The 20,683-nt window shown below is 47.5% G+C and overlaps 1 protein-coding gene and 1 long non-coding RNA gene across 7 annotated transcripts in view; one reads left to right on the forward strand and one right to left on the reverse strand.

The window, feature by feature from the left end:
* Bmal1 (basic helix-loop-helix ARNT like 1) overlaps positions 1-20,683 on the reverse strand; it is a 105,232-nt gene that overhangs the window by 16,077 nt on the left and 68,472 nt on the right. For 4 of the 6 annotated variants that reach the window (XM_052201045.1, XM_052201032.1, XM_052201050.1 and 1 more), the window contains exons 3-12: positions 20,551-20,678; positions 16,243-16,368; positions 14,772-14,924; positions 12,669-12,707; positions 12,436-12,477; positions 10,997-11,154; positions 8,922-9,001; positions 4,767-4,859; positions 3,384-3,501; positions 1,848-1,997 (exon numbers count right to left, since the gene is read on the reverse strand). In XM_052201045.1, the coding sequence (XP_052057005.1) occupies positions 1,848-1,997; positions 3,384-3,501; positions 4,767-4,859; positions 8,922-9,001; positions 10,997-11,154; positions 12,436-12,477; positions 12,669-12,707; positions 14,772-14,911 (820 nt within the window). In that variant the 5' untranslated portion in view covers positions 14,912-14,924; positions 16,243-16,368; positions 20,551-20,678. The remainder of the gene's footprint in view (positions 1-1,847; positions 1,998-3,383; positions 3,502-4,766; positions 4,860-8,921; positions 9,002-10,996; positions 11,155-12,435; positions 12,478-12,668; positions 12,708-14,771; positions 14,925-16,242; positions 16,369-20,550; positions 20,679-20,683) is intronic. The other 2 variants (XM_052201040.1, XM_052201042.1) reach the window with 2 other exon arrangements.
* On the forward strand, positions 1,991-5,801 carry LOC127697776 (uncharacterized). Its single transcript, XR_007980530.1, has 3 exons — positions 1,991-2,128; positions 4,689-4,894; positions 5,462-5,801. It is a non-coding gene; the product is annotated as an uncharacterized LOC127697776 (long non-coding RNA).

Here is a 20,683-nt window from a genome sequence, read left to right on the forward strand (position 1 = left end):
TTACAACCACGTCAAACCACGAGAAAGTGCTTGAAAGGTGGTGGTGTGGGTGCCAAAGGCCGTGGGTGCCAAAGAAGGCTCCAAGGAGGTGAAGGGAGCCTGGCAAAAGGACAGAAATTCCAATCAGAGGTGGAGAGGAGGCCTGCAGCATTAGGGGAAAAGCAGTGTGGCTAGGACGTACGGAACAGTGGCCAGGGCCTCCTGTGCATTGTGTGCTGATTATCAAGATCCTTCAAGAGCAGCAGAGAGCACTGAAGAGTTTTAAATGGGGAGGGCGGTGTAGGGGATAAAACAATTCATTGTTAAAAGACCACACCACAGCTGTGTAGCAAAGCAGAACGTGCATGCTGTCGGCCTCCTCAGACCGGAGAGCTGAGGTAGCTGACTCCAAGAGGTGAAACAGGCTCTTGGAAACTGCTCTGGCTGAGAGACATGGGCCTTCACTGGGCACATCAGGAACAAGGCAGATGACAGCCTGGCATCTCTGCCTTCAGCTTGTGTTGTCACCTTTACTTCTTGAACCTGCCATCACCCTGGACTTCAGAAAAACAAACCATGGGGAACAGCCCACCCCAAATGAGGGTGGTCACCCATGTGGGCAAGGCTTCACCCCAGAAGCCACTGTGCCCCAAGCCTTCCTTATATCTTCACATTACAGTAAGGATGGATTTGGCCTAATGTTTAGGAACTGAGTTAAAACAGCATTGAGCAGAACCACGCCCAGACCCCAACTGTAATGAGGCTTGACCCTTGCTCCAGTTATTCCTCTACTTCATCTAGAGCACAGGTCAGTTCTCCAACAGAGAGACTCGGGGCCAAAGGACCCCTTTATCTGGTCCTCTTCCGTAAGTGGCCACACTGAAGTCATCTCTCTCTGCCACCTCACCTGTCTCTAATGGGACAATGGCCTACCCTGGCTTGTTGCGGCTGCTGGAGCCTACCTAGGCTTTGGTCTGAAAATGTCTGGTTCCAGGATTGGAGAAACAAGTCAGTGCTGAAGAGCGTGTGCAGCTCTGGCAGGAGAGCTGGGTTGGTTGTGCATACCCAGATGGCGTTCATATCTGTACCCATATCTTTAACACCAGTGTTAGGGGCTCTAAGGCCCTCTTCTGGCCTCTCTGGGTACCAGGCAGCACATTATACTCAGATATTACACACAAACAAAGCACTCAAATACTTAAAATGAAAATAATTTTAAAAAACTTCTAGTTATACCTGGCCATAAATAAAGACCCTTCAGTGATATTAGCAGGTGGTAGAGGTAGGGGTCCAAGTGACCACTCTGGAAACGCCCCTGAGGCTTATGAAGAAGGTACTTGGAGTTCAAAAGAAAAGCTGAGGTAGAAATGTAAACTTAGAAGTTTTTGACCTGCGGGTGACATTACCTATATACACATCAATATGGACAGAAGAGAGTGGCCCCAGGGCAGAGAGGGGAGGAAGCCAAAGAGTGGGGGAGAGAAGAAGAAAGAAACATGAACTCATGAGGGCACTAGGGAAACTGGCCAGGAGGATTCTAGAAGGGTGGGTACTCAAGAGACAGAACTGTGGTTGACTGTGGGGTTTTTCCCCCCAAGCCACATCAGGATAAACAGAAGTTATACACAGAAAGCCTATTCATAAATCTGTCTCCATGGCAACACATCAGGGCTCCAGGGCTCCCTACCCCCCACTCCAGTTGCCCAAGGCTATAACGTGAGAGGAGACCCAGGCTGTAGACTGGGGAGCAGCTGCAGGCCTGGGAGCAGCTGCAGGCCAGGCAGCAACTGCAGGCCAGGGAGCAGCTGCTCTGAGGAACTGAAAAGCCCTGACTCCAGGTACACCTCCCTTTCTGAGGTTCACTGTACCTTTTTTCTTTGAACAGGTGGAGGCGAAGTCCTTGTCTTCCACCTTTACTGAAGGCCTGTTGCACTTCATCCTACAGAAGAAAGAGCGGCGAGCTCCCGAGCACAGTCGGGAGGGCCCAGGGGTTATGTCCGTTTTAACCGGAAGTCCAGCTGCAAATCAACACAAAATGTGGTGAAATGGGGGCAGGACTGTCTGTCAGGAGGGGCAGTGTGACCTCGACACAGCCCTCACTGCCTCACTGTTCTCGGGCCCCATGCTCACGTGGGAACGGTTACAACAGGTAAGAAGTGCAGTAGCACAGGTGTCATGGGTCGTCTAGGGGATGAAAAGAAACAGCAAAAATGATAGCAGGGAAACATAAGGATCAGTGCCAAGTGGCAGACGCTTGCTTCCGAGCTAAAGGCCTGGGGTCCTACCCAAAGGATGCACAGGACTGAGATACTGGCATGGGGCAGGAGGGGAGACACAGGATTGCCTTGAAATGTCAGTTTAACTGGAGAGTCCCTTGGGGCCCTGACCAGGTGACCCCGTTCTGTATGTGTGCTCCCTGCAACAGCCACTAGCCTCATGCTGCTACTGAACATGGAATATGGCTTTTCTGAACTGAAAAGGGTTGAGCTAAGTACATGCAGGATTTCAAGGACAGCACCAAAGAAATGTTAAAGAACTTTAAATCTTTAGTAATAATTACATCAACATAGTATTTTAGACTGATTGTGTTAGGTGTAATGTTATAATTAGCTTTGCATTTATCCTTGCTTTTGAATCAAAACCCCACCCTAGACAGGCTCGTGTTCAGACTTGTGGTCTTACCCAGGGCACTGTGGATGGCACCCTGAGCCTTTGGCACATTTGGTAAGCACTATACCGAGCTGCCATTCTGTTCTGCTGGGCTGGGCTGTGAGTTCACTCTCTGTGGGTAGAACAAGGCTACTGAAAGCTCCCAGGTGACTTTGACACGCATGCCTCTTACACTCCTCAGCCCAGTGGAAGCTGGGACTAGAGACACCACTGGGGGACACCGCAACCATGCCAAGCAGTGGCTACTGCCCAGAGATCCTCTCTCTGCTGACTTTCTCAAACCGGCTCTGTTACCTTCTTTAGCGTGCCAGTCCAAGCCTGCCACTTCAGCTCAGTGCCCTTCACTGTATCTCTCTCCCTCCACATTTTGCTGGAAAGGCAGCAAACACTCCACATGGGTTCCTTTCCACAGGCCGGTTCCCCTGCTCGTCCCCTCCCTTCCTGGCACACACTAACTCATCTTTTCAATTAACCAGAAATCAGACAGAATCTAGTCAAAGTGGCTCCTGCTTGCACTAAGTTTGGCCATGGAAACCTCACTCCTTCAGGTGGTCTACAATGTTAATAAGTGAGCATAAATAAGTCCATACACAGCCAGCAGCTGTAATGGGGAAATAGGCAGAGAGGTAAGAAGGCGAGGCTGGGCCCCAGGAACCTGTCTCTGTCCCTGCGCAGTGATGCGCAATGTCGGAGCATGAGGGGGAAGAGAACCACACAGCCCCGCCTGTACTCACTCTTTGCGTCAATGAGTCGCTCCCGGGGTGCAGTGTCCGAGGAAGATAGCTGCTCCTTAACTTTGGCAATATCTTTTGGATGCAGGTAGTCAAACAAACTCTGGCCAATAAGGTCATTCTGTGGGGATGACATATGAATGGACAGTCAGCACGGCTGAGATACACAAGCTACAGGAGCACTCCCAGTCTGTACAGCCCTGGCCTCTACTCTGCCTTCTGAACCCTGATCACCTCTCAAGCATTTATGGAACCCTGCACACACATTCAGATTTTTGCCTGAATGGACACCTGGAAGAAACATTGGTCCAACATCCCTGAATGCCCAGTAGACATTAAAAGAAAAAGCTATAGAGAATGGGCTATCTCCAACTCTGCCATTAGACCCTTTGTTCGTTTTTTGAGGGGTATTACTTATTTTGACATAGGATTTCTCTGGATGGCCCCATCTTGCCTGTGTCTCTACTCAGGTCATGACCCTCATATCTCAGCCACCTGGGTCCCAGGGTGAGTGTTCAACTATCCAAGTGCTCCCTTTGTGTACCTTTGCCTGCCACCTGTGTCTGCTAACAGAGATAACAGACTTCCCTTTATGAGTGCCCTGAGAAGAAAAATTAAAAAGCAAAACATCTTGGAAAAGCTAAATTTACATGAATTCTCATTTATAGAAATGGCATTTTGACTAAAAACTTCTGCCTACCAGGCGTCCATGCAATTACCAAGTCGTAACTGACTGAATGCATTAACACATATCTGAGGACACAATAGGTGAAACGATTGTTCTAGAAGCTTTCACATGCTCTTATTTAATCCTACAGGCAATTCAAAACAAAAAACAAAAACTGTATATGACAATTAATGTTAACAGAATCTAGAATCCCCCTGGGGCACATCTGAGCGAGCTGGGGTGTGCGGGTAATCTCCATTGTGAATTGATGTGGGAAGACCCAACCACTGTGCCAGGCACAGTTCCCAGACTGAGATCCTGGACTGTATAAATAGAGAGGGAGGTGGGGCCATGGGGGTAAGTTCCCAAGATTCCTATTCTTGGGTTTTGAACTACCTCACTACCTTTCTCTCCCTTTCAGACAGCTTCACTTCCCATCCTAGTCCACAGATGTGAGATCTTCATTTTGTAGCAAGAAGAAAACTTAAGCTGTTGATTGGGTCAGAGTCAGACATTCCAGTTGGGGGAAATAAAGGACGTGTTAATTTTTTTCCTAAGTTTAAATTCTGTGTTAAGAAGTTAAGTTTTGGAAGAAGGATTTCACATGTGACCCATATACTTTAACTCTTCTGAAAAACTAGATGCTATTTCTGACTACCATGAGGCTGCCCACCACTGACAGAAACTCAGCATTACCACTGACAGGAGCTCAGCATTACCTGGCTATAATTGAGGATCTTGAAGACAGACTCGGAGACAAAGAGGATCTTCCCTCGGTCACATCCTACGACAAACAAAAATCCATCTGCTGCCTAATCAGGAGAAATGGATAATCAATTTATCACAGGTCAGGACACATGATCTGAAAGCAAAGCATGGATTCATTTTCTAAGTCTGCAGCATATGGGGTAATGCACTGCACTGGTGTTAGAAGAGGGTACTCACAGCCAATACTGTGTGAGACCAGCCAGATTCCCTCCCGTGTGAATATGTATGACTGGTCATCCAACGATCAGAGGGAAAATGCCAATTAAAGACAGCTCTGTTTCAGAATGAATTCAGCTGAAGTTTCATCTTCTGGTTCTATGACAGGCCAGAGAAACTACACTCCACTGCTCTCATCACAGTCCCTCTGTGCTAGTTAACTTATGCTCTCAACCTGACACAGCCTAGAACCACCCAGGAAGAGTCTTAAGGAGGAACTGTCTAGATCAGATTGACCTGTAGGCATGTCTGTGGTGGACTGTCTTGATTCTTAATTGATGCAGTGGGACTCAGTCCACCGTGAGCAGAACCATTCCCTAAGGGGTGGGGGGGTGGGCAGGGGTCCTCAATAGTGTAAGAGTGGAGAAAAGCCAATAGTAAATGAGCTGGCAAGGACTCATGTGTTTATTCTCACTGTTGCTGACTACAGCTTGCCAGGATCCCCTCTCTCTCTCCCGCTGCTCCTGACTGCAGGTGTGGTGCTTTAAGTAGTAACGGACCGGGTGAATTGTGAGTATAAGCCAAATAAGCCCTTTCTCACATCATGGTGCTGCTCACCAGGGTACTTTAACACAGGGATAGAAATGAAACTTGAACCACCACCAGAGAACATAGACTCTAAGGCTGCACAGACCATTTAAGATCAAATTTTCAGTCTTTATTATCCACCTATCCTGAATGAGAATGCCCTTGTTTATAGGGAGTGCTTCAGACCTCCAAGCTTCAACATCTCAAGTTGGGTCATTTTGCCTTTTTCACTTTTGCTGATGGCCCGGTCACTTGTGTTCCTTTAAGCAGCCCCCACCCCCTCCCTGCCTGACACACAAACATAGTTCAAATGTATGCAAGTTCAGGAAATGCTGCCCTCAACCATTTAGCTCTTCATCCAAGCTAAGCTATCTGAGTTGTAAGAAAAACAAAGCAATAGTGGTGATGAGATACTCATGGCAGGAATGAGGTCCTGGGTTCAAGTCCCACTTCCGCAAAACAAAACAAAACTGCCTCATGAAATTCTTCTGATCCTTTCATTCAGTTTAAGTATATATAAAATCTAAAGTGCCAACGAAGACCAGGATGGGAATAAGACATCTGGTGGAGAGATGGGAGCATGTAGGTGACAGGGACAGAGAGAGGGGTTCTGTTGCTTTGGGTTCATGTGTCTGAATCCTACCGACAACTTTTTATGGATGATCACCAATCTTGTTGGAGTTTTTGGGTGATGTGGTGGGGGTGCTCCCTCATGCATTTGTCCTCAAGACTCTGTTCTCCTGGGTCCTGAGAGATTCTGAAAGCCAGGTATGGTGACTCAGGTCTCTGATCCCAGCACCTAGGAGTCTGAGGCCTAAGAGGACTGCAAAAATTTAAGGTCAAGAGGACTGCAAGAATTTGAGGTCATCCTGGGTTCCAATGCAAGTTCTAGGGCAACCTGGGCTAGAATAAGACTCTTAGTAAAGACACATAGGAAAGACAGCTTGCACTGGTCACAAGAGGAATGAGGACCTGCTGCTAATTACTGTAACATTTGTGAGTTTAACAAATTCTTTAAATTCTTTAAAAAAAAAAAAAGACTTTTGGGATATAGTTTAATTTTAAGAACTGGGGCATGAATTCAAGTGCCAGAAAGAAAAGGGCCAGCACAGGCAGCTGTCCTAGGATCTGAAAGGCAAGTGCAGGCGACTGCCCCATGATGTAAAAAGTGAGAACAAGAGGGGCAGATCTAGTCACTGTGAGAACCTGTCAAGCCACTGGAAGCTTGAGCCCCCTAGGCTGGGCCGGGAGGGGGGGGTGACAGTGAGGGGGAAGTAATTTTCCTAGCACCATCTGCTGGAAGCCTCATTATGTCAAAAAAATGGATATTAATAACTTCCTCATTTGCCTTGCAGACAGTCATATCTCATAGGAGAAGTGTTTTTGCTAAGGTGGGAATGTGACATGAAAGGTACCAGGGAAGACAGTGATTGACAGCCCAGGGGGATGCTGGCAGAGTCAGGCTTGACCCAGAGATCTGAGCAAGTGTTTCTAAGGAGGGCAGGAAGGTGGCAGAGTCAACATGGATACCTCAGCATTGCAGGCTCCCAACGGTGCTAGTGTCTGTAAATGGTGTCTCTAAAGCAGACAGCCAGCAGAGGGGCTGGGGCTGGAGGGAGCTGGGAGCAGAGCTTTGTGAGAACACTGTCATTACCAGGGTCATGAGATAGCCAGAGCTGGCTCCCTCTCAGGGGAGAAGGCTGCTATTGAGTGACTGGGCAGAGTGGGTCTAGGGTTCAAAATGCAGGAAGGTAGAGTAACTGACTAAAATTAGGCCATTAGTAGGACCATAGGTGGGATTGGAGATCATGTTAAGCCAGACTTAGAAAGACAAATATCACGTTTTTTTTCTCCTTTATGGAATCCAGATTTAAAATGCACACGCATGTATATGTGTGTCTATGGCCTGAACATGAAAGGAGGAGAAAGGATCTAGGAAGAAATAGGGGAATGAAGAAGCTGTAACTCGGCCCACTAAAAACTAAAATAACAAATATCATGTGATTGAACCTGCCTTCTGTTGATGCAAGTTCTTACGTAGCAGGTGGACACTTAAGGGATTAGTAAGGGTTCACAGTCTCCATACCCAAGAACCAGGACAAGTTAACATGGAAGTTACTGACTACTCAGACCTGGCATAGCCCCTGCTATATGGGACAAACCAGTGTGTTCACTTAGCCAGTTGTGTGAGCAGCGTGGAAGAGAATGGTTCTTGCAGCCTTTCAGAGCCACCCCAGCAGCTGCACAGGGCCACTCAGAACAGGTCACATGAGAACTGGAACCCTATCTCCCTATCAGGTCCATTCACTGCAGATGAATCCGTCTGACTCGAAGCACTCATCCTGCACTGACAGGCCAGTATAACGTGCCTGGGACCACGCGGGGCCAAAAAGAGGTGGGAGCCATCCTGGGCTTTGCAAACTTCTGCTGAAGGACATGATGGTCACAGTGCTGTATGTTGGCAGGCAAGGTCGACCCTGGTTGTGTGGGGGTAAGGCTGGGTATTCTACCTCTTACAGTTTTCAGTTCTTCCTGTTTACACTATGCCACAGGGCATGCTTCTGAATGCTGGTTCTTCCCCTTTCAATTTCTTGGTTCTCCCTCTGCACAGCAGCATGGCTGGAGCCTAGAGCAGGCCTCCTCTGTGGAAGCTATACATTCCCATGGTACCAGCTTAGCGTCTCTTTGCAGAGTTATGCAAGACAAAGAAAGCATGAAGGCTAAGAGGTGAGAGCACATCCCTTTCATGCCTCGACTTTCACAATTCTGGATGGACTAAGGTGTGAAGATTTAGATAGGGCATGTATTAGATTAGAAGAGAAGGTCTCACCCTTTGCCAGAATCAACCCTCTCTAAATGTTCCATTAACTCACTCGCCCCCTTTAAAAATTTTACTTATTTTATTTCATATGTTTGAGTGTTTTGCCCGCCTGTATTCATGTGCACCACATGTGCCTGGTGTCTGGGAAGGCCAGAAGAGGGCATTGGAACCTTCAGAGTTACAGATGGTCGTAAACCACTGTGTGGGTGCTAGGAAGCAAAGCCAGGTCTTCTGCAAGAACAACAATGCTCTAAACCACTGAGCCATCCCTCCAGCCCCTCCCTCCCTTCTCTAACAAACTCCTTTTCTGGATGATAAGTACACTACCATAGACTTACCCTCTGCTGCCTAAGTAAGGTAATATGAGAGGCAGGTGACAGGTTTTGTGCAAGGATAAACCAAGGTAAAGTGGGGGAACCAAGAGAGGAGGTGGGTCCAGGGAATTCAGGGTTCAGATGGCAGACCCCCTCAAGCCACACTTACTCTGAAGCTTAGTAAGAAACTAACACAGTATAAAGGGATCCCTGTAACTGCCACATACCCTGAGAATTAGGTGTTTCAGTTCGTCATCAGATAGAAATGTTGGCTTGTAGTTTGCTTCTGTGTATGGGTTGGTGGCACCTTAGAGAGAAGAAGAAAGAGTGGGTTGATTTTTCTATTTGGATAGCATTACACCCTCCTCTGCCTGCAACCAGAGCTGAACCCACCTCTGGGATAATTCTCTCTCTTTCTGCCTCCCTCTCCCTCTCCCTCTTCCCCTCCCCTCTTCCCCTCCCCTCTCCCTCTTCCCCTCTCCCCCTCCCCCTCCCCTGTTCCCTTTCCCTCTCCCTCTCTTCCCCTCCCCTCTCCCTCTCCCCTTCTTCCCCTCCCCCCTTCCCCCTCTCTCCCTCTTCCCCTCCCCCTCTTCCTTTCCCCCCTTCCCTCCCCCTCTTCCCTTCCCCCTTTCCTCCCCTCCCCCTTTCCTCCCCTCCCCCTTTCCCTCTCATCCCCCTCCCCCTTCTCCTCTCCTTCTCCCTCTCCCAAGAAGAATCTTGGGAGAATCTTTGGGGTCTCCCGAAGAAGAATCTCATTGAAAAGAGAGCATTGCTGCCCACCAGAGACTCAGTTATCGGAAAACAGGCATGGTGGTTCACACATTCAAACCAAGCACTAGGGAAACAGAGGTAGGCAGATCTCTGAGCCTGGTCTATACAGTGAGTTTCAGGCTAGCCAGAGCTATATAGTGATATGCTGTTCAAAACACACAGAAGCAAAAACCCACAAAAGACCACAGCTCTTTAGTCTCCCAGGCAGGTTCTGAAGTCCAGAGTGAACAGGCTGTCCCCCAATCTGTCAAGCCACCACTTCACAGCTTCTAGAGAAGTCAGCCAAGCTGCCAGGCCCTGGATCCACTTCCCTGGGCAAGTTAATGAGCATGGCAGCCTGGGGAACATGTTATTCTCGTCTACACAGTTCAACCCCAGGACTGAGGGGACCAGACTTTTGTTTAAAAGGCTTTTGATCTGAAATTCTCAAGAGCAACAGCTTAGCACCAGCTGCAAATGATGGGAACGTGCAGAATAGCCCGGTGAAGGGCTCGAATAAAGCCCACCTTTAATCCAGGGTACCATGGGTAAGGATGCTCTTCACATCAGCTAACAAGACACATGTCTTAATCTACATCCCTTGGGATTTTCTGACCAACTTGCTAACAATTAATTAATTAATTAATTATAACCTATCTCTTCATTACTAAAATCACATTTTCAGTATCACTCTTCAAGCATGAGATTCAATGTTTCTGTATTTCCAAGTAGTTATCAAAAGTCAGAACAAAAGCAACTTCCTGTTTCTAGTGACCTTATATAGACACAAAGGTATACCTCTCTCACCATGTAGGTCATATGGAGCCAAGCACCCTTCCCAATTTTGTCCCAAAGCCTAAGACAAACTGGAAAATTCCAGGAACGGCATTCACCAAAATGGGTGATACATTTCAGATTCCTCCTGCAGTGTGATAAAGTTGCTTCCAGTTTCCTGCCTCTGTTTTCTCACCCTCCCCACACTTAGCAAAGAAGAAAAATACTGCCTCCCTCACAGAGAGTCAATCTAGTTCGGGAAAATTCCAAGAAGATGAAAATATCATCAATGTTCATTTCTGATGATAAAACTCTCTACCTGTGACTCATTCATCAGAGGAACCAGGGTCTAAGTTTTTCTCTTAAAAGTCAGAGGCTCTTTCCTGCATCCCGGTGTGTGCCTACATTTCTTGATTTGATCCTTGTAAGAGATAGGATGCAGGCACAGGCAAGAGGTGACATGAGAGGTATCTGTCCGCTTTGATAGACAGAAATATGGCAATGTACATACGCTATGTGCATTTGTACATAGCTATAGAAAAGTATCTGAGCTCATATGCTTATATGCTCTGGGGAGGTATAAATGCAAATTACACCTTAATACCAACATCAGCTCATTAATAACCTGATTTGGCCTCTTATCTGCTGCCGAGATGTTAAGGCACATTGCTTATGGTTACATGTTGAAAGAAATCAACATTTGTGTCAGGGACAGTGCGGGCAAGAGTGGTCATCATTGTAGGCAAAGGCATAAAGGTAATAAAGCCTGAGATCTTACCTCTCAACGTTTTCATGTGCTGAACAGCCATCCGCAGCACGGTGAGTTTATCTAACTTCCTGGACATTGCATTGCATGTTGGTACCAAAGAGGCCAATTCGTCAATGAAACTGTTCATTTTGTCCCGACGCCTCTTTTCAATCTGACTGTGGGCCTCCCTGAGCAGGGAAAGAGACTGACTTCATCTGAGATGTACACCAGCATCAAGGCAACACTGACAAAAATAACTGAGTTGTGACTGTGTCTAATATTCTATGACGTGGGAAATTTAGACTTTTATACTAAAAATCACTCCCAAATGGTCTCATTGACAAGTCAGAATTAGGTAGCTGATTTGTTTTTGATGCTTACCCCATCTTTTAAGGGGAAAAAAATGACAATTGTCCTTTCACAAGAAACCGAATTGTTTATTTTTCCTGATTGATCTTCAGATTCTAAATGACCAGGTTTGGGGGATTCAGATAGGAGGGGTAAGAAGGGAGGTAGAGGGTTCGAATACCCCAGCACCCAAAACAGCCATAGAGTACTCAAGTCCCACAGCAAGTGCCTCTGCAGCCTGTGAGCAGCCATGGTGTGGCCTCCATCACTTCTGTCTGGTGAAGGTAATCAGTACTAACACATTCTTGGATCAACCAGGGCCTGGCTAGATCTAACAGATTTTTCGCCTGTCCCTGGGCTTCCTTTGAGATATGTCATACCATACTCCACCCCTGGACTGGCTGCCTATTTGGGTAGGACACTTCCCTATAGTTTTCTCCCTGACAGATGTGCACCTGATGTGTTTTGACCATCTTCTCTGATAGGGCACCATCACCAGTGGAGAAGTAGATACAGAACCACAAGCCACCTGCATAGGCTTGTCTGCATAGAAGTCTCAGGTCAGCCAGTGTCTGCAGCTTGCTGGGTCTTTGTGCCATGAGACAACCTCAACTACCCCTAGTTGTGATGGCAGGGCACATGAAGACCCAAGAGAATGGTATCAGTAAGTGTGACAGACAGGGATCAAGTTAGGAGATCTCTAGGGATTGGGAATGCCTAAGACCTGGCCTTTAGATGCTATGTGCAGCAAAGGTTCCTGTCAGAGGCAAGGCTCTGCTGGAAATGGTGTCTCAGCCATATATGTCTTCTGGAGTAAGAAGCCATCTGGGAAGGGCAGAGAGAATGCCAGCTGGGAATGGCTTTCTCCCTTCAAATCTCCTCCAGGTTAAATGTGCATAGACAGCAACAAGTGAAGGCTAGCTCAATATAGGGGAGCATGGTGGGGGGGAGGTCAAAGGTCAGACTCTTAAATGGGTTGGAACCTGCCACCACCCCCTCATTTTCCTGAGGTGCCTGAGAGAATTCCACAGACACGAAGCAAGCACACTGACCCTCCTCAGCAGCTCCCCAAGCAACTGAAAGGTCAGTGTTTTGTCAACAAAGTTAGAGGTTGAACTCACCTTGCATTCTTGATCCTTCCTTGGTGTTCTGCATATTCTAACCTGGAGGGGAGGGCAAGAGATAAAATTCAATCCCCTAGATAGGACCGGAAGAGTTAACAGATCTCTGTACACACAAGGACTCTTAGTTATTAGCCATGCTAGAGACGGGGGACAGAGGGACAGTCTTGAGCTCACATTCATTGTGCCACGAGAATGGCCACAAGATATCTGAAGTTCAAGTTACTAGGTACCTTCCATGAGGGTCGTCTTTGTCTGTGTCCATACTTTCTCTGTAAAAACAAGAAGAGATGACCATGTCAATACAGATGTGCAACATAACTTATCATCATATAGAAGGTTCTCACTTATCCAGAAAGCTCAAATAACCATGCTATAGAAACAGATGTATAACAGTAATGAGAGCAAGCAAAATCAAGTGGACACTACTGTAACGCCTAGACTGGCACCCCACATTACCAAGCGAAAGTTATTAATAGTCTCCGTAGGGTGTGGATGTTAAATAAACTCGTTTATATTATAACTGTTTGAGAATTGGGAATCTACAACGTTTATGGAGACTTAGTTAACCAGAGCAGCCAGACATCTGTGCTGCCTCATTCCTTGGCTGTTCTGGATAAATGATAGATGAATCTTACTCTATTTCAAAGCATACCAAACACCAGAGATACTACTGATGAGTCTATTTGTTGGGGGTGCGGGCAGGGGTGGAGGGCTAACGAAAGCACTGACAGTCAAGAACAGAGCAAGGGCCCGGGAAAGCATCTCAAAGGTGCTGCCACCACAGGCTGCTCGTGGGCCAAGTGGACAGCCCCAGGTTCAAGAAATTAAGATGAAGAGGAGTAGGGGGCTGAGAGCTACAGAGGGTCCTGGGGTCATAGCAGAGCCCACCTTCCTTTCGCAGACCTGAGAAACCCTGAGCTTCATGGCATTTCATGGTTCAGTAAACACAGATGGAAATCCCCAGAGGAAAGAGTTCCTGTCTCTCCCCAGGGTCAGCCTACTCCCTTGTACAGCTCAAACACTCATCAAGAAGGTAGTGACTGCCTCCTGGACATCTCTCCCGTCTCCCATGTCTCCTAAGGGAAGGACTGTGGTTCTTCAAATAATATAAACTGCTGCTTTCTGGGATGCTGGATTCATTAAGGGCATTCTAATACAGCAGCTCCAACTAGATACCCTGGGTATCGTCATAGGCCATTTCTCCTGATAGTCCTGGGACTTGGGGAGAAACCAAAAAGGTTATAAGGCAAATGTGCCTCTTTGTACCTAGGTTGTGTCTACTGCTGTGGTCAAGCTCAGCCCCAGGTGAGAGGAAGCTGATGATCTTAACATAAGAAAACTACAAGAGGGCAGAACTATGAATTCTAGTAGGTAATTGGCAAAAATTTGCAAAACTGGGGTGCATGAGGGAAGCTTGAAGGTTACTGAGTAACACCGAGGCTGGAAATCACAGGTCTAATAGAAATCTTAGAAGATGTTGGCTCTGTCAGCATCTGCCCAAGACAAAGCTTTATAAGAAGTGCCCTGGTCTGTGCAGGGGAAGGAGCGCCCTGGCAGAAGCCTGCGGTCCTCATGCCCACTCCCTGTCTCCTGGCAGTAACTCTCTCAATGATCTGGGATGACTTACACATTAAATCATAGCATCTCCTGGGGGTCGTCTGAGCTCCAGCCTCTGTGTTCCCCAAATCCGACCTGTGGACTTCAGCAGAAAGGACTTCTGCTACGGGGTCTCCCTTCTCAGAGATTTTTTTCCACTCAATTCAACAAAAGAAAAACTCTTCGACCCCACATGGCTGCCTCAGCGAAACGAAACTAATGAAACCCTGGTCTCTGACCATTCTCTAGCGGACTACGGGACAGGGGAGCTGGTAGTGAGTAGGAAAATGTTCTTAAGCAAAGTCATCAAGTCTAAAGAGAAGCAGAAAGACTACTTAACAACGCAGGCACATGCTAATTTAAATAGGGTCAATGTCCGTAAGCAGTTGACACACTGGCTTCTACCCCTTCCTTAGGAAGCTGAGTGGGAACTCTCCCTGATGACGAGGATTTTCCAGATTGAGTTCTGCTCAAAGGAGCAAAGGAAAGGCAGGACCTGGCTTTAAGGCTATTGTTTTCCCCCGGGACACAATATAATCTGGGGACAGTAGGTGACAAAAACACCCGGCAATGCTGCTGGCCTTTGCTGGCCATTTAAGAGCAGATGAAGCTAAAATCAAATATGCAGCACTTGGAGGGGGCCTCAGCTGCCCCCCTTCCTCCGGGAACAATGGCGGCTGTGGGCAGGTGCTCCATGCCCACACACTGGCAGAAGCTGATGGTCCCAAGGGTCTTACTGGTAGTCAGTGGCACTGCCTTTCCTCTTGCGATTGCAGTCCACACCACTGGTGCCCAGGGAACCGGAAAGCAGGTCGGTGGGACCCGGAGACATGAAGTCACTGATTGTTGAGGAAATGTCCATTCTCTGGTCCGCCATTGGAAGGAAGGTGCTAAAAAGGATTATAAGAGAACACTTACTTCTTTTTAAATACTTTATTTCTTAAAATTTGTTTTATTTTTAGTTATGCGTCTGTGTGTGGGCATGCGCACGTGAATGCAGTGCCCGTGCAAGAGGCTTCCATTCCCCCTAGAGCCCGAGTTGCAGGCAGTCATGAGCTACCTGACGTGCGCTGAGAACTGAACTTGGTCCTCTGGGAAGGCAGCATGAGCCGTCTCACAAGCCCTGGGAGAGTTCTCTCAATGTGCTCGCCTGTGGTGTAGAGCAGGGCTGGGTGGCACTGAGGGCATGGGTCTGGCTTACTGCAGATAGCATCCCCCACCAGGCAGCCCAGAAGAGGCAGGCAGGGCAGGGCAGGGGAGTGGGAAAAGCATCACACTCATTTTGAGAGTTTTAATTTGTAATCTGTGACGACTCTACACCTTTGTGCAGGTGTCTCTGTGCCCAGAGAAGTTTAGTGGGTTCTAGGACCTACACTGGGGGAAGAATAAACCAGGCAGAGACTTGGGGAGGTGACCCAGTGTCCCACATGTACTCAGTCAAACACAGGCAATCCCATTCCTTCTGATTAATGAATATATAACCAGTGAAACAAACATGAATCATAAGGATTGTTGGTATCAAGACCTCTGAAACCAGTGATATCACACAGGGACAGCAAGACCACCAAGGCAACAGCCACCATGTTCCCAGAATCCACTTGGCTCACCTCCCACCTTTACTTCTGGCCACGTCACCATCCATATATAAGAGGAAAGCCCCTCTGCTCGACCTCCCTCTCTCTTGCCCCCCCCCCCTTTTCACCACCACCTTGCTCTTTCCTCTCTCAATAAACTTCAAGTGGAACCGTTTGGCCTGGCGTGATCTTTCTGGAGCCGCCCAACTATCCCAACAAGGATGTTTCTGCTTTCGTTATGATTTTTGTTTTTAAAAAGTTGTGAAAAAGCACAAAACACAAGAGGTACATAGATAGCTGGGCATGGTGGCGCACACATAGTTCTTAAGAGCGGAAGCAGGAGGATCATGAGTTCAAGACCACCCTAGGCTACGTTAGTGAGTCCCAGTCTCAACTGCCATTCCTCTCCAAAAGAAAGGATAAGTCCTACTGTGGCGCTAAGATAATATGCTTCCTCTTCCTGATCTAGCAAGGCCTGCCCAGTCTTCACTACCCCATCCTGCCCCCATCCCGCCCCTTTTATCCCAGCATCAATTTGTATGATTAAATAAAGACATTACAAACAAAAGTACAAGCCACTTTCCGAGTTCATATTTTACAAGCATAGTGTTCAAAGAAAAAAGGTCTTAAGTACCTTGCAAGGGACTCTAACTTCAAACCCTGGTGAAGAGGGGTTGCCCAGTGGGCCTCAAAGGGCTCCAAGGTCCACAGGATTTGACTGGGGCTGTCACTCCCACCCTCTGGACCCAAATTCCCACATCTGCAAAACAAGAGGGTGAGAAGGGTGAGAGCTGTTCCCACAGTCACTGTTGTGCTCTCAGGCTGGTGACCAGCCCCTCCCAGCAGGCCAGAGCCGGCCTGGACACGCCCCTCTGGGGTCTACATCTTTACTCTACATGTGTCTCTGTTACCTCTTAGAATTAATTTCTAAAAGCAGGAGAGCTAGAAGCACCCGTGCCAGTCTCAAAGGGAGACCTCACTGTTTTCCCACTGCTTTCCTCATTACTGACGTTTGCTTGTTCCTCTGTAGGTAACTGTCTCCCCAGATGTCTGTACTCGGTCCCCATCTCTCCACCACATGCCTTCTGCCTGGCGTTCAACCGTGCACTTGAGAAAAAGTGCGCTTCAGCGGCCTGCAGGGCTGCCGGCCTTCCTTCACCTTCCTGGCCAATGTATCCCCCTTGTTCTCACTTTAAGTGATAATTGTTCTCCTTTCTCTCTCTCTCCTTCCCACTCCACCCCCAGCCCAGTACTGGAGTCTGAAGCTAAGGCCTCAAGCATGCTGCCAAATGCCCTACTCCCAGCCACACTCCCAGCCCTGCCAGCTAGGTTTCCGGAAGCCAGTGGTGGCCGACAAACACATCTCTATCAGCCTGAGTGGGTGCTGCTGCTGAGGAGCCCCACAGCCTAAGGCCTGCCTGAACTCTACTGCTTCATCCGATCAGGACTGTCATTGCAGGGCCCCTCCTCCTGGCCAATCCTACATCATCCATGTTCCCCACACAACTGGATCATTCTTGTCGGGATAAACATCAGTCACATAACTAAATCTTGGAGGAAAAAACCCAATACATTATTTTTTTCCACAATGCAGGGTATGGAACGCAGGGCCTTTGCTTTCTAGGCAAGTGCTCTAACTTAACGATTGTGTCATCTCCTAGTCCCAAGTAAACTGTTTGGGACACTGTCTTCCTACTGTCCCACTTTCTCTCCCTAGTTTTTTCTTGGTTTCTCCATATAATCTAGCTCAGGTCGGGATTTTTTTAAACTCTAATTTAATTTTACTTTATGTAGGTGAGTGTTTTGCTCGCATGTATGTGTCTATACACCCACTTATGTACCTAGTGCCCACTGATGCCAGAAAGAGGCATTAGATTCCTTGGATATGGAGTCACAGTGGCTGAGAGCCAGTGTGGATGGTGGTGGGTGGTGGGGATTGAACTCTAGTCCTCTGGAAGAACAGCTAGTACCCCGAACTTCTGAGCTATCTCTCCAGCCCTACCCCCCACCCACCACCCACCCCATCAGCCTTCGTGACGTCATTACAATACTGCAGCTGCCGTTGCTAGTTCAATCGGGACCAGCCTTTCCTAGATCAAATGGCCCCCAGTGGCATCAGCACAGCTGACCTCTCCCTGGATGCTGTCACTGCCTTGGAGATGCTATTTTCCCATAATTCTTCTGTTTGGGGATTTACTCTACTTTTGTTCTCAACCTGGCTTTTCATCTTCTTTGCCTCTAGACTAACAACCCCATGGGTCCTTTGGGACCCTGACCTGTCCATATTTAATCCCTAGAAGCTCCTACTTTGACTATCTCAAGTGCCACCCATACTATGGTGACAACCTCAAGCTTCTATCTCCAGCCTGGCTGTTCCCAGAATTCTAGACTTGTACAACCACCCTTCCCCCCATATCTCTACCTTAGTATATGACAGAGACTCTATTTTGGCATATTCGTGTTCCTTCCAAGCAAGCCTTTCAGTAGTCAAGTGGCCTCTATCCTTCTGGCTTTCCAGGCTCTGAGCCAAGAATCCATCTGACCCCTCCATTTGTCTTCTTATTGGCACAGAATTAAAAATACAGAACAGTGCACAGCTAAATGTCACTTCCTTAGTGACACTTCTTTGAAGGACCATACAGTATGAACCCTGCCGACACTCCTACTCTATACCCTTATTTAAAATTTTCTGATCCACATTTCCCCTACAACAATCTCCTTTCTGTCCTCCCTAAGAAGTGGTCAGCATTTACGAACAGGAGCTCTATTCTACTGGCCGCCCACAGCTTAGTGTGCAGAACTCTTTCTGGCACACAGTTCCACCAGGAGACTGGGCATGAATGAAATTATCTGCATATGACAAAGAGCAGTTCTTTGATTATCACAGATGTTGTAAATGCTTTTCTTTCCATTGTCCATTATCTTTTGATTTTATACATAATGTTAAAATATAAAAATAATAATACAAATATTCCTCTTTATACCAATATTTTATAGCTTTTAATTTATTTTATTTAGGTGGGGTTTTTTTTTTGTTTTTGTTTTTTTTTTTTTGAGAAGGATCTTGCTGTGTAGCCCAGGCTGACCTGGAACTCATTGTATAGCCCAGGCTGGCCTCAACTTCCTAGTGGTAGAATTATATGCATATGTGATCACGCTGGCTTAAACTTTAATTTTACTCATGTGTGTGTGTGTGTGTGTGTATATGTATGTGTACATGCTCATGTGTGAACCTGTGTAAAGATGTGCATGGTCATGCAAGCACATATGTAGAGGTAGGGGTTGACGTTGGGTGGCTTCTCCAATCATGCGCCTCATTTCTTGAGACACGGTCTCTTACTGAACTTGGAGCTCAGAGAACGGACTAGACTGGCTGCTGGGAAGCCCTACAGATCCCCCTGTGTCCCTGTGTCTACTTCCCCAGCACTGGGTTACAGTGTGTCCATTCCCCCAGCATTGGGTTACAGTGTGTCCATTCCCCCAGCACTGGGCTACAGTGTATCCACTTCCCCAGCACTAGGTAATAGTGTGTCCACTTCCTCAGCACTGGATTACAGTGTGTCCATTCCCCCCCCACACCCCCAGCACTGGGTTACAGTGTGTCCATTCCCCACCCCTCCTCCACTACTACCCCCCCCCACCCACCCCCACCCCACACTAAGTTATGTGTGTCCATTCCCCAGCACTGGGTTACAGTATATCCACTTCTCCAGCACTGGGTTGTAGTGTGTCCACTTCCCCAGCACCAGTTTACAATGTATCCATCCCCCCCAGCATTGAGTTACAGTGTATCCATCCCCCCCCCAGTGTGTCCATTCTCCTCCTATCCCCCCACCCACCACCCATCTCCACCCACCCCACCCTAGCACTGGGTTACAGTGTGTTCATTCCCTGAGCACTGGGTTACAGGTGCATGCCTCTGTACTCAGCTCTACATTTTTCAGTTTTAAAAACTTTTTTATTTTTATGTATTTGGATGCTTTTGCTTGTATGTATGTACGTATGTATGTATGTATATGTACCATGGGTAGCTGGTACCCCTGGAGGTCAGAGAAGGCACTGGATCCCCTTGAACTGGAGTTACACATGTTGTGAGCTGCCATGTGAGGGATAGGAACTGAACCCAGGTCCTCTGGAAGAACATCCAGTGTTCCTAAACCACTGAGTCACTGCTGCATGCCCTTTTTAATATTTTTAATTATATGTATGTGTATTTCTGTCTATAGGAGTACAGGTGCCCACAGAGGTCAGATGTATTGAATCCCCTTAAACTAGAGTCAGAAACACTCATGAACCACCTAATGTGGTTCAAACTGTTCTCATGCTTGCCTGACAAGCATGTTGTCAACTGAGCCTTCTCTAGCCTCTACTTTTATATTCTACTTACAAATCTAATCCTTCTGGCAACTGTTCTGATGCCTCATTTACAGTTAGCCGCTTCTGCAGTACTGTCCCAGACCTTCTTCTTAGGCCATGTTTCCTGTTTCCAAACACCTAATGTGGCACCTCTGTGGACTCTCCATGTTCACGTGTCCTATTTTGTCCCCTAATCTGGTTCTTTTAATTCTACTGTCACACTCTTCTTACAACGAGGATTCAGTACACATCTTAATACACAGCAGGACACACTAGCTCCCTTCATTGCTCTCAGTTTTCAGAACTGTCTTGGCTAGTCTGACTTGTTCTCTGGGAAACATCTTAGAAAAGTCATGGTGGGTGACCACTGTTAACATTCACGCCAGCCTTCAGAAAAGCAGGGAAAGGCCTGAATACACACCCCTGTCCTCCAGGCCTTGGTGGTTTATAGATGCTTGGCCCCTTGCACATGTCAACCTGGGGTGCCATCAGTATCTGCCACTTTTTTTTTTAACATCTCAACATCTGAAGGTCCCCAACAACCATCAGCTGCCAGGGGCTGAGGGTGAAGGGACTTATTTATTACCTGAAGTTACAGTTCTCAAGCTTCGATCCAGTGTGGGAGGTGCAAGGGGCCACTGTACTTGCTGGTCACCTCAAAGCGACTTTCATGTTTTGTAACTTCCTTCCAGGCAGTCAAGTTCTTCCAAAATCCTACA

The sequence above is a fragment of the Apodemus sylvaticus genome, chromosome 1 (assembly GCF_947179515.1).
Source record: "Apodemus sylvaticus chromosome 1, mApoSyl1.1, whole genome shotgun sequence".
Lineage (NCBI taxonomy): Eukaryota > Metazoa > Chordata > Mammalia > Rodentia > Muridae > Apodemus > Apodemus sylvaticus.